The 12,939-nt window shown below is 38.2% G+C and overlaps 1 protein-coding gene across 1 annotated transcript in view; it reads left to right on the top strand.

Annotated features, from left to right (window-relative positions):
* The first annotated feature begins 229 nt into the window (after positions 1-229).
* The window catches only part of LOC122433545 (phospholipid-transporting ATPase ABCA3-like), a 224,824-nt gene continuing 212,114 nt past the window's right edge, over positions 230-12,939 (top strand). Inside the window, exons 1-3 of the mRNA XM_043456582.1 lie at positions 230-289; positions 618-870; positions 2,489-2,616. Of these exons, the coding sequence (XP_043312517.1) occupies positions 230-289; positions 618-870; positions 2,489-2,616 (441 nt within the window). The remainder of the gene's footprint in view (positions 290-617; positions 871-2,488; positions 2,617-12,939) is intronic.

Consider the following 12,939-nt stretch of genomic DNA (forward strand, 5'->3'; position numbering starts at 1 on the left):
TTATTATATATTAAGGAAATTATTGAACAGAAAAATACCAGCAATTTCATTTTCTTTATTTCAAATACAAAATCATTTTTGCTATCAAACCTTGAGACTGATTAAGGAGAAAATTAGGAGAAGTAATATTGTTATTTGCTTGATGTTCACATTATTAGGTAACTTAACATTAAAAAAAAAAAACCTTTTTCTCCATTGCTGGAATTGAACATACACTTTTTGTAGAAGAATGGATTTGTTGACACTCAACCAGTTGACAGTGCTTCTCTGGAAAAATTTTACCTTAAAGGTATGTAAAGGTATCCTTGGAAAATGTCCATAAATGCCCATGTGGTGCAGTTTGGATTTTGGGTGTGGGTGGGGGTGAGTTTATATACATGCACACACTTGAAAAATCAATTCCAGAGCTGAAAGTAGCTCTTTCAAATGTATGAAACTGCATTAATCAATAGTATAGTCTGACCTGTAAGAAAACTGGTTAGGGGAGTTGGATGGATGATATGAAACTTATCTGTTCCAGGGTGAAATTGGCAGAGACTTAATATAATAGAACTATCTATTTGCTTTGAATGTGTACTCATAAGTTAATTAACACAGTCTTTTTGTTCCTCTTCTAGAGGAGGCAGTTCTTTAATTTAATACTGGAAGTCCTAACTACACTGGTGTTTCCAGTGATGCTTTTGCTCTTACGTGCTGTTATTCATATAACTGTTGCTGGACCTTACAGTTTTACTTCTCAACCCATCAGTACTCTGCCTTCATTCCTCCAAAATGATGAAACATGGGAATTGATTTATGTGCCTTCTAATATTGATGTGGTAAAAGAGATCACTGAGAATGTGAAGAGGAATCTAAACATCAGTATAAAAGGTTAGAAATTAAGGTTTACTGTAAAGCTTATCATTAACGTTTTTGATGGAGCTGAAACAGTGTAGAGAAAAGAATAAGAATAAAGTTGGACGAATCACACTGCCCAATTTGAACGTTTCTCTCTGGCTGCTTTCAAGATATTTTCTGTCTTTATTTTTCAAAAGTTTGATTATGATGTGTCTGTGGCTATCTTTTGGCTTTTTTCTTTGGGGTTCACTGAGCATTTTGAATCTGTAAGTTGCACAAAGTTGGGGGACTTTACAATAATTATTTTTAAAATTGTTTTTTAACACGGCCATCTTTCTCCTCCTCTAAGACTATGATGATACATTTTGTATTGTCCCACAGGTTGTTTAGGCTCTGTTCAACTTTTGTCTAATCTTTTGTTTCCTCTCTTGTTCAGATTAGAAAATTTCTATCTTGAATGACTCCTTCCTGTATTATAACTATACAGGTATTGAGCCATCAAATGAGTTGTTTTTTAAAGCACAGAGTGATCACCTCCTGATTTGTTTCCCTTAATTAAGTAACTTTTTTGAGATATAATGCACATTCCATACTTTCACCCATTTGAAGTGTGTAATTCAGTGGCTTCAGTATATTCACAGAGGTGTGCAACCACTGCCACAATTAATTTTAAAGCATTTTTATCACCAAAAATAAATTCCAGAATCTTTAGTCATAGCCCCACAATTATCCATCCCTATCAAGATAAGAAAAACAGTAATCTCCTTTTACGTCTACAGATTTGCATATTATAAATCTTTTATATAAATAAATGGTTTACATATGAACCTTTAATATAAATTGTTTACATGTAAACCTTTTATATCAACTTTATAAAATGCAATATGTGGTCTTTCATGACTCTCTTCTTATACTTAAAATGTTTTCAGGGTTTACTCATGTTGCATGCATCAGTTCTTTATTCCTTTTCATTGTCAGATAGTATTCCATTGTATGGATACACTGCATTTAATTGGTACAATATATCTTTCATCAGTTGAAGGACATTTGGGTTGTTTTTACCTTTTGGCTACTATAAATAATACTGCTGCAAACATTCATCTATAGGTTTTATGTAGACATAAGTTTTCATTTCTGTTGGTTATATAACAAGAGCAGAATAAATGTGTCATATGTTTACTCTATTTTTAACTTTTCAAGGAAATGCCAGACTGTTATCTAAAGTTGTTACACCATTTTACATTCTGATTAGCAGTGAATGAAGGTTCCACATCCTCTCCAGCACTTGTTATCTTCTGTCTTTTTGATTATAGTCATCTCAGTGGTTTATAGTCATTTCACTGAGTGAAATCACTCAGTAAAGTGATTTCATTGTGATTTCAATTTGCATTTCCCTCACCACTAATGACTTATCTTTGTATGTGCTTTATAATGATTATTTAAAATTGCAATAAAATCTTATAAAATTTTTATCAAAATATTTTGAACCCCAAATATCCATTAAGTAGTTGTGATACCAGTATTTAAGAAACAGTGTTTTCAAATTTGCATATTTGGATAGAAGGTTTTTGTCCATATAAATTTATATGTTTTCTTTCAGAAGGGATTATCATATGTTTTTATTTAAGTGAACAATTTTACTTCTCTATAGTTCAAGGTTTTTCTTCAGAAATTGAGTTTGAGAAGTACATTAAGTATGACTATCGAGCTCATAAAGTGCTGGCTGCCATTGTTTTTGACTGTGACTTCAAAGATAGGCATGATCCATTGCCACTTCAGGTGAGAAAGTTGTATTTAGAGTTTTGTAAATAGTTTTCTTATAACTGGATTTTTAGTTTCTATGATTTTAATGAATTTTGTATTATCTACCCTATTTTATCAGTGAAGAACCTAATTTTCCCAAGATCAAACTACTTGTATAAAATAAAGCAAGAATATGAATCCAGATTTGAGTAGCTTTAATGTCTGTGTTTGTAGCTTTTGAAGTATGCTAAGGGAAGAACTGTATCTTTCAGGCACAGGACTTCTGATTCATGGGACTCTTGGACTACTCATATAGTGCTTCTAGTTCTGCAAAAGGTAGTGAAACACAATCATGCAAAGAGCCTTTTCTTTAAATGAGACATAGAATTTAAGTCTTTCCATAAATCTCTAGAGAAAACTCTAAGGCTTACCCACATTGATCCAGATTAGAGTATAGCATAACCCAAGAGAAGGAAAGAAAAAGACTGTGCTTGGAAGTTGGTGCCTCCTTAGCAGATCTTATAAGCATTGTATCCTGGTGGTGACGAAAACAAAGGGCAATCTGTAACAGCTCCACATGGAGCCAAATTCTGTATTTAGAAAACAGATGCTTCTGTTTATAATAGCCAGGACATGGAAGCAACCTAGATGCCCATCAGCAGATGAATGGATAAGGAAGCTGTGGTACATATACACCATGGAATATTACTCAGCTGTCAAAAAGAATTCATTTGAATCAGTCCTAATGAGATGGATGAAACTGGAGCCCATTATACAGAGTGAAGTAAGCCAGAAAGATAAAGAACATTACAGCATACTAACACATATATATGGAATTTAGAAAGATGGTAACGATAACCCTATATGCAAAACAGAAAAAGAGACACAGAAATACAGAACAGACTTTTGAACTCTGTGGGAGAATGTGAGGGTGGGATGTTTCAAAAGAACAGCATGTATACTATCTATGGTGAAACAGATCACCAGCCCAGGTGGGATGCATGAGACAAGTGCTCGGGCCTGGTGCACTGGGAAGACCCAGAGGAGTCGGGTGAAGAGGGAGGTGGGAGGGGGGATCGGGATGGGAAATAAGTGTAAATCTATGGCTGATTCATATCAATGTATGACAAAACCCACTGAAATGTTGTGAAGTAATTAGCCTCCAACTAATAAAAAAATTAAAAAAAAAAAAAAAAAGAAAACAGATGCTTGTCAGTAGAAGGCAAGATTAATAAAACCACTCGTAGAACAATACATATTCTTTCTGTGTGTCCTATTCTTCCATGACTTTTCTTTTGTGCCAACTTCTATTTACCAAGTCAGAATTATCCATATACAGATATAGGTGTAGGCTCAACAATAAACATTGGCTCAAAGTGTCGTCAGTGCTATTTTAAGTTTCAGTATTATTGCTGAATAATAAGGCTTCCCTGGTGGCTCAGACAGTAAAGCATCTGCCTGCAGTGCGGGAGACCTGGGTTCGATCCCTGGATTGGGAAAATCCCCTGGAGAAGGAATTGAATGGCAACCCACTCCAGTACTCTTGCCTGGAAAATTTCATGGACTGAGGAGCCCGGTAGGCTACAGTCCATGGGACCGCAAAGAGTTGGACACGACTGAGCGACTTCACTTTCTTCCTTATTTCTGATTGACTGCGCTTGTGTCACCAAATGTTTGAACTAGGTTTATGACATCAGATTGTGTACTCAGGCACTTGGTCTGTTTGTTTGTTTTTTCTGGCTTTATTGAGATATAATTCACGTATAGAACTTCCCTGGTGGCTCAGACGGTAATGCGTCTGCCTGCAATACGGGAGACCTGGGTTCAATCCCTGGGTCAGGAAGATCCCCTGGAGAAGGAAATGGCAACCCACTCCAGTACTCTTGCCTGGAAAATCCCATGGACGGAGGAGCCTGGTAGGCTACAGTCCATGGGGTCGCGAAGAGTTGGACACAACTGAGCGACTTCACTTTCACTTTCTTTTCACGTATAACACTGTTAAATTTAGGTTATTCAGTGTGATGATTTGAAATGTGTATGTTGCAAAATGATTACCACAGTAAGGTTAGCTGATATATTCCTCACCTCACAGAATTACGAGTTTTGCGTGTGGTGAGAATATTTAAGATGAGTAAGATCTGTGGATCTAATGTATTGCATTCTGCTTGGTCTGTTTTGATGGTTTTTCTAAAACCTTCTGATCTCTATTGATGATTTCATGTGTAGCATAGACCATCTAATAATATCTACCAGCTTTCCCACATCTTATGTGACTTTCTCTTTTTAAATTTTATTTATTATTACTATTTTGACTCTGCTGAGTCTTGATTATGGCCTTCAGGCTCTTCTTTGCATTGCGAAGGCTTCTCTAGTTGTGGTATGTAGCCTGCGGGCTTAGTTGCCCTGCAGCATATAGGATCTTAGTTCCCTGACCAGGGTTCAAACCCACATCCCCTGCATTGAAAGGTGGATTCTTTACCACTGGGCCACCAGGGAAGTCCCTTATGTGACTATCTTGACAGATCTTTTGTTCATCTACAAGGATCCACAAGGAAATCAAACTAAATCTCAGATATGATCAGGTCACTGTCCTGATGAAAAGACTTTGGTGACTTACAATGTCCAGAGTCCTTTGTACAAATATATGGCTATCAATATCCTAGTACTTGGCTATCTCTGATATGCCTTACCAAACTTTTTATGCTCCAGCAGTACTTAACTTCCAGAAATTACCTGGAAACACTGTATTGCTTTTTGTTTCGGGGTCTTTGGTCATATTTTCTCTGCTGTACAAATGCTACTGTGAATTCCCATTCAAACTCCCACTCAGCTTCCACACCTGTCCCTTTCTTTTCTGTCTTCATCACAACCTGCACATGTTTCTGTTAGTCAGAATTCGTATGGGAACAGACACTACTGAATGCATTTCAACAAAAGGGTTTTTATATAAGGAACTATTTACAGATTCACATTCTAGATTTTAGTCACTCTTGACAAACACTTCAGAGGATCTAGCTTACCTGTTTAGATGAACCATACCCTTCTTGAGCCTTTAGTTATCAGGTCATAGCTGCTGCAAATGGTCTTAACTGTTTTCTGTGGAAAAGTAAGCACCAAGAGGTGCCCCCATGTACCTCACTGTTTTCATTATGTAACAGTAACCTTAATCATGATTAATTGCTTCCTCTCATATCATAATTTGTTTATTTACCAGTGTACCAGTGTGAGTAGCTCAGTAATACTAGGGGATAATCGTACAGCTATTTGGTGGAAGCTTTACTGTATCTCCTCTTGAAAGTCTGCTACCCCAGGAAACAAGGCCTTTAATGCAGCAGAACTTGAGCTTGTAAGGATGGGATGTATAAATTCCACAAGTAGGTCTCTGGGAGTGATTAGAAGGGCCAGTTCTAATTCCAAGCCTTGGTTCCCCTACCCTTATGTTTTACCGAGAACATAGAGCCATATACCAATTATTGTTACATAGGCCACATCCTATAGCACCGTGTCCCAGATTAACAGAGCATTATCCTTACCTGAAATGTAATAGGCGTTTTCAGTTTCTTCTCTCAGGTCTGCTGCTTCTGACTCATAATGGCATATAGTAAGAACTATAGATCCCGTGGTTCCAGTGCCCATTATTGTATCTCCTTAACTACAAAACAGGTCCCCTGCTAGAGGCATATTGTGTGCCTTTACCCCTATTGCAGACCCATTTCTTTTTCTGAACTCCACTGAAAATTTTTACATCATAAATAGATCTGACCAGTTCTCTCAAATGTGGTATATGCCATCACCAAAATTTTGAAAAAGAGGCTCATCAAAAAAGAGACCCACCACTTTTTGCAGTGTTTTTTTTTTTTTTTTTTGAGTGGTTATGAGTACAGCAAAGCTACTCTTTGAGGATATATCCTGGCATACCTCAGAGACCATTGGACCCATAAAAAGCTTGCCAGTTAGCAAGGTCCTGAATCTTTATAGGCTTTATTTCTCAACATGTGGTAAGCAAATGTCTTACTAAGGCATTTAGAATGCTTGTCACTTCCTGTTTATCAGGTCTAAATGCAAATGCAAATTCATGGGACTTAAAATATATAGACCATTTTGTAAAATAATAACAAAGTTGGAAGACTTATATAAAACATATAAAACTACAGTAATCATTGAAGTGTATTAGTGGCATATGATCAACAAATGTATCTGTGACACAGAACAGAAAGCCCAGAAGTAAGCTTTCTTTAATATAGTCATTTGGGACTTCATTGTGGTTTAGTGGCTAGGATTCTGATCCCAATGCAAGGGCCTGGGTTCAATCCTTGGTCATGGAACTGGGTCGCACATGCCACAACTAAGAGATCACATGCTGCAACTGAAGATCCTGCATGCAGCAGCTAAAGATTCCACATGCCACAGCTAAAGATTCCTCATTTGACTAAAAGATGCTGCATACCACAACTGAAGGATAACACATACCATGACAAAGATCGAAGATACCACATGCCACAACTAGACCGGGTGCAGCCAAATTAATTAATTCATTCATTTTTCAAAATAGAAAAGGCACTAAAGAAATCTTATGGGGAAAGAAAGATGTTTTCAGTAAATAGTGCTGTAATGATTTGATATGTATATGGAAAAAATGAACCTTGAACTGACCTCATACTACACACAAAAAAATTAGCTCATGAATTTTAGATTTAAATGTCAAAGCTAAACCCAGTGCTTTTAGAGTAAAGCAAAGACAAGTATCATCTTTACTTGGGAGTTTTTCAGATCACAGAAAGCGATAACCATTAAAGAAAACATTAATAGATTAACTTTTATCAAACTTTTAGGAACTTCTTATCATCAAAAGACACTGTTGACTTCTGGTCTGGACAAGATGGTGGGGACTCATTTCTCTCTGTCATTCCTCACTGAGCACAGCTGGATGTAATGCAAAGGCAAAGCAGAACTCTGAAAAGTGATAAGAACCCTGCAGGTTGTTTTAAGACCTCATGCCTAGAGGAGTAGCACAGGGGCACACATCTTAATGTATCACACCCAACAGACAACAGCCAAGACCCAGCATTATCTGATTTCCAACCTGGCAATAGAAGACAGCAAGTAGGCTCATGCCACTCCACATCAAATGCAAGCATTTCTAACATTAGACAGTTCTGACACATCTAGCCTGAGGAATGGATAGGGAACCCTGATAACAATTAGTGGCCAGGAAAAACACTCTCCTTCCTTACCAAGCCCTTCCCCTGCTAATATATACTGAAACACCTGAGCAAGAGGTACTCAGCCACAAGTATCCCAGTCTGGAAGCCTCTTCATTACCTCCAGCCTAAGACATCCCTCAATGCAAGACTCTGGAGTGGGTGGGCCAGTGGAATCCACATCAAGAGGGTCCCAGCTACAAAAAAAGTGGCAATGCCTATGGGCCAGAGACTCTTTTTTCCTGTTCAGATCCATGAGGGCAGTCAAGGAACAGTGGGAGGGAAACTCCACTACAAGAAGTCCCACATTCAGAAAGAATTGTCTGTCCCATACAGGCAGGTCCCTGCCACGTGTGCCCAACCAGGAAAGCCTCTTCCTTCTTGTGGGCTGAATATCCTGTCTTATATAGGGAGCCTGCAGAGCAAAACAGGCAGAATTGACATGAGGAACTCAGCCACAGAAGAGGTCTAGCCTGGGGAGGTCTTTATGCCTTGTGCCTCCTCTGCCCCTAGAAGGAAAACTCGAATTCCTTTAGGCAGAAATAGCAGGGACCAGTGTGAGCCCCAGTGGAACCACATAAACTGTGAGACCAAAATTAATACTTAAAGGGCTCTGGAAATTGAATTGTCATTGAAATTAAGCCAGTGCTGCATAAAATAGGCTGACTGTCTGATAAAATAAAGTATTTAAATAGTATCCAGAGTCTCCTAAAATTATAGACAAAATTAACAAAATAAAATAGAAAATCATCTGTCAAACCAAGAACCAATTTACTGATATGAGAACTGAGATGAATTAGAGGTTAGAATTATCTGAGAAAGATTTTAAAGCAACCATCATAAAACATGTTACAACAGCAATTAAAAACTTTTGAAACAAATGAAAATATAGGAAATATAAGCAGAGAAATAAAAGTTATAACAAGAAGTTATAAACATTAAATTCAGTAACAAATAATAACCTGGTGGGAAAAACTTGGCTTAAAGCTCAACATTCAGAAAACTAAGATCATGGCATCTGGTCCCATCACTTCATGGCAAATAAATGGGGAAACAGTGGCAGACTTTATTTTTGGGGGCTCCAAAATCACTGCAGATGGTGATTGCAGCCATGAAATTAAAAGATGCCTACTCCTTAGAAGAAAAGTTATGACCAACCTAGACAGCATATTAAAAAGTAGAGACATTATTTTGCCAACAAAGGTCCATCTAGTCAAGGCTGTGGTTTTTACAGTAGTCATGTATGGATGTGAGAGTTGGACTATAAAGAAAGCTGAGTGCTGAAGAATTGATGCTTTTGGACTGTGGTTTTGGAGAAGACTCTTGAGAGTCCCTTGGACTGCAAGGAGATCCAACCAGTCCATCCTAAAGGAAATCAGTTCTGAATATTCATTGGAAGGACTGATGTTGAAGCTGAAACTCCAATACTTTGGCCACCTGATGTGAAGAGCTGACTCATTGGGAAAGACCCTGATACTGGGAAAGATTGATAGCGGTAGGAGAAGGGGATGGCAGAGGATGAGATGGTTGGATGGCATCACCAACTCAATGGACATGAGTTTGAGTAAACTCCTGGAGTTGGTGATGGACAGGGAAACCCGGCGTGCTGCAGTCCATAGGGTCACAAAGAGTCAGACACGACTGAGAGATTGAACTGAACTGAACTGGAATGGGCTTAATCATAGAGTAGGCAGAGAAGAGGATATAACACTGAGGAATAAATTTATCCAAGGAGGTGCAAAGAATATGCACTGAAAACTACAAAACATTGCTGAAAGAAATTAAAGAAGACCAAAATAAATGGAAAGACAGCCCGAGTTCATGGGTGTGCACATGCATGCTAAATTGCTTCAGTCATGTCCGATTCTTTGTGACGCTATGGACTGTAGCCCACTAGGCTCCTCTGTCCACGGAGTTCTCTGTCCATGGAGTCCATGGAGGCAAGAATACTGGAGTGGGTTGCTGTGGCCTCCTCCAGGGGATCTTCCCAACTGAGGGATCAAACCTGCATCTCTTATGTCTCGTGCATTATCCATCAGATTCTTTATCACTAGCGACATCTGGGAAGCCCTAAGTTCATGGGTAGGAAGACATAATTTGTTAAATCATACTACCAGTAGCTACCTAGATTCATCACACTCCTTATCAAAATTCCAATGCCCTTTTTTATTGAGATGTTTTTATTTACAATAGTAGTTTTAGGTATACAACATGGAGTTTCAAAATTTTTATAGATTTTACACCATTTAAAGTTATAAAATTTGTTTATATTCCCTGTGCTGTACAATATGTCCTTGTGGCTCATTATTTTAAAACTAATAGTTTGTATTCCTTAATCCCTACTCCTATATGCCCCTCCTTCTTTCCCTCTCTCCCACTGATAACTACTAGTTTGTTCTCTGTATCTATGAGTCTGTGTCTGCTTTGTTATAGTCATTTGTTTTGTTTTTAGATCCCACAGTTAAGTGATAGCAAGCAGTATTTGTCTTTCTCTATCTTTTCTCTAAGCAACATGTCTATCTATGATGTTGCAAATGGCAAATTTTCATTCTTTTGTGTCTTAGTAATATTCCCGTGTATGATATCTTCTTTATCCATCTAACTGTGGATAGACATTAATGTTGCTTCCACATTGGCTATTGTAAATAATACGACTGTGAACACTGGGTGCATGTATATTTTTAAAATGAGTATTTTCTAAATTCCATATATATGCGTTAGTATACTGTATTGGTCTTTATCTTTCTGGCTTACTTCACTCTGTATAATGGGTTCCAGTTTCATCCACCTGATTAGAACTGATTCAAATTAATTCTTTTTAATGGCTGAGTAATATTCCATGGTGTATATGTACCACAGCTTCCTTATCCATTCGTCTGCTGATGGGCATCTAAGTTACTTCCATGTCCTGGCTATTACAAACAGTGCTGCGATGAACATTGGGGTGCACGTGTGTCTTTCAGATCTGGTTTCCTCGGTGTGTATGCCCAGAAGTGGGATTGCTGGGTCATATGGCAGTTCTATTTCCAGTTTTTTAAGAAATCTCCACACTGTTCTCCATAGCAGCTGTACTAGTTTCCATTCCCACCAACAGTGTAAGAGGGTTCCCTTTTCTCCACACCCTCTCCAGCACTTATTGCTTGTAGACTTTTGGATAGCAACCATCCTGACTGGCGTGTAATGGTACCTCATTGTGGTTTTGATTTGCATTTCTCTGATAATGAGTGATGTTGAGCATCTTTTCATGTGTTTATTAGCCATCTGTATGTCTTCTTTGAAAGATGGTAACAATAACCTTATATGCAAAACAGAAAAAGAGACACAGATGTGCAGAACAGACTTTTGGACTCTGTGGGAGAAGGTGAGGGTGGGATGTTTTGAGAGAACAACATTGAAACATGTATATTATCAAGGGTGAAACCATCCACCAGCCCAGGTTGGATGCATGAGACAAGTGCTCGGGGCTGGTGCACTGGAAAGACCCAGAGGGATGGGGTGGGGAGGGAGGTGGGAGGGGGGATCGGGATGGGGAACACATGTAAATCCATGGCTGATTCATGTCAATGTATGGCAAAAACCACTACAATATTGTAAAATAATTAGCCTCCAACTAATAAAAATAAATGGGAAAAAAATAAAGCCACATGATTAATTGTAATTTAAAAAAAATAAATAAAATGAGTATTTTGCTCTTTGAAAAAGACTCAGGAATAGAACTGCTGGATCATATGGTAGCCCTATTTTAATTTTTTAAGGAAACTCCATACTGTTTTCCACAGTGGTGTTGGTGGTGTTCAGTCACTCAGTCCTATTCAGCTCTTTGCAAATCCATAGACTGCAGCATGCCAGACTTCCCTGTCCTTCACTATCTCCCAGAGTTTGTTCTAACTCATGTCCACTGAGTCAATGATGCCATCCAACCATCTCATTCTCTGTCACCCCCTTCTCCTCTTGCCCTCAGTCTTTCCCAGGAACAGGATCTTTTCCAGTGAGTCGGCTCTTCACATCACATGACCAAAGTATAGGAGCTTCAGCTTCAGCACCAGTCCTTCCAGTGAATATTCAGGGTTGATTTCCTTTACGATTGGCTGGTTTGATCTCCTTGCTGTCCAGCGGACTTTCGAGAGTCTTCTCCAACACCACAATTCAAAAGCATCAATTCTTTGGCACTCACTTTCTTTATGGTCCAGCTCTCACATCCATACATGACTATAGGAAATACCATAGCTTTGACTGTGCAGAACTTTGTCAGCAAAGTGATGTCTCTGCTTTTTAATATGGAGTATAGGTTTGTCACAGTTTTATGTCCAAGGAGCAAATGTCTTTTAATTTCGTGGCTGCAATTACCATCTGCAGTGATTTTGGAGCCCAAGAAAATAAAGCCTGTCACCATTTCCATTTTTTTCCCCTGTTTGTCATGAATGATGGGACCAGATGCCATGATCTTAGTTTGTTGAATGTTGAATTTTGAGCCAGTTTTTCAGCTTTTTAATCTCAATTGATGCAGAAAAAGTTTTGAGAAAATTCAGCAACCATTCATAATAAACTTAATGAGCTCTGTTATAGGCATACTATGGAATATTACTCTATTCCTGCATGCTTAGTCATGTCTGACTTCTTGTGACCTGGTGGACTGTAGCCTGCCAGGCTCCATGTAGCCTGCAGGCTCCATGGGATTCTCTAGGCAGATTACTGGAGTGAATTCGACCCAGGAATCGAACCCGAATCTCCTGCAGCTCTTGAATTGGCAGGTGTATTCTTTACCACTGAGCATCAGGGAAGCCCCCTATGGAATACTGCTCAGTGATGAAAAGGAGTTAATTACTGAAAATAGCAATTATATTAATGAATTTCAAAACATACGGAGTAAAAGAAGTCTTCTATCAAAGAGTACAATATTATATTTAATGCCATTTATATGAAATTTTATAATGGGCAGAATTAATCTATAGTGAAATTAGAAAAATTATACCTCTGACTGTGGTCAGGATCAATGGGCAAAGGGCATTACGAAAACTTTCTGGAATGAGGGTAATGTTTATCTTGATAGTAGTTGAGTTAGAATAGCTATGCATTTGTTAAAACTTACATAGTTAAGGAAATGTACAGTTAAGATTTGTACATTTTATTGTGTGTAAATTTTACCTCAAATAAAAAC

The sequence above is a fragment of the Cervus canadensis genome, chromosome 32, assembly GCF_019320065.1.
Source record: "Cervus canadensis isolate Bull #8, Minnesota chromosome 32, ASM1932006v1, whole genome shotgun sequence".
NCBI lineage: Eukaryota > Metazoa > Chordata > Mammalia > Artiodactyla > Cervidae > Cervus > Cervus canadensis.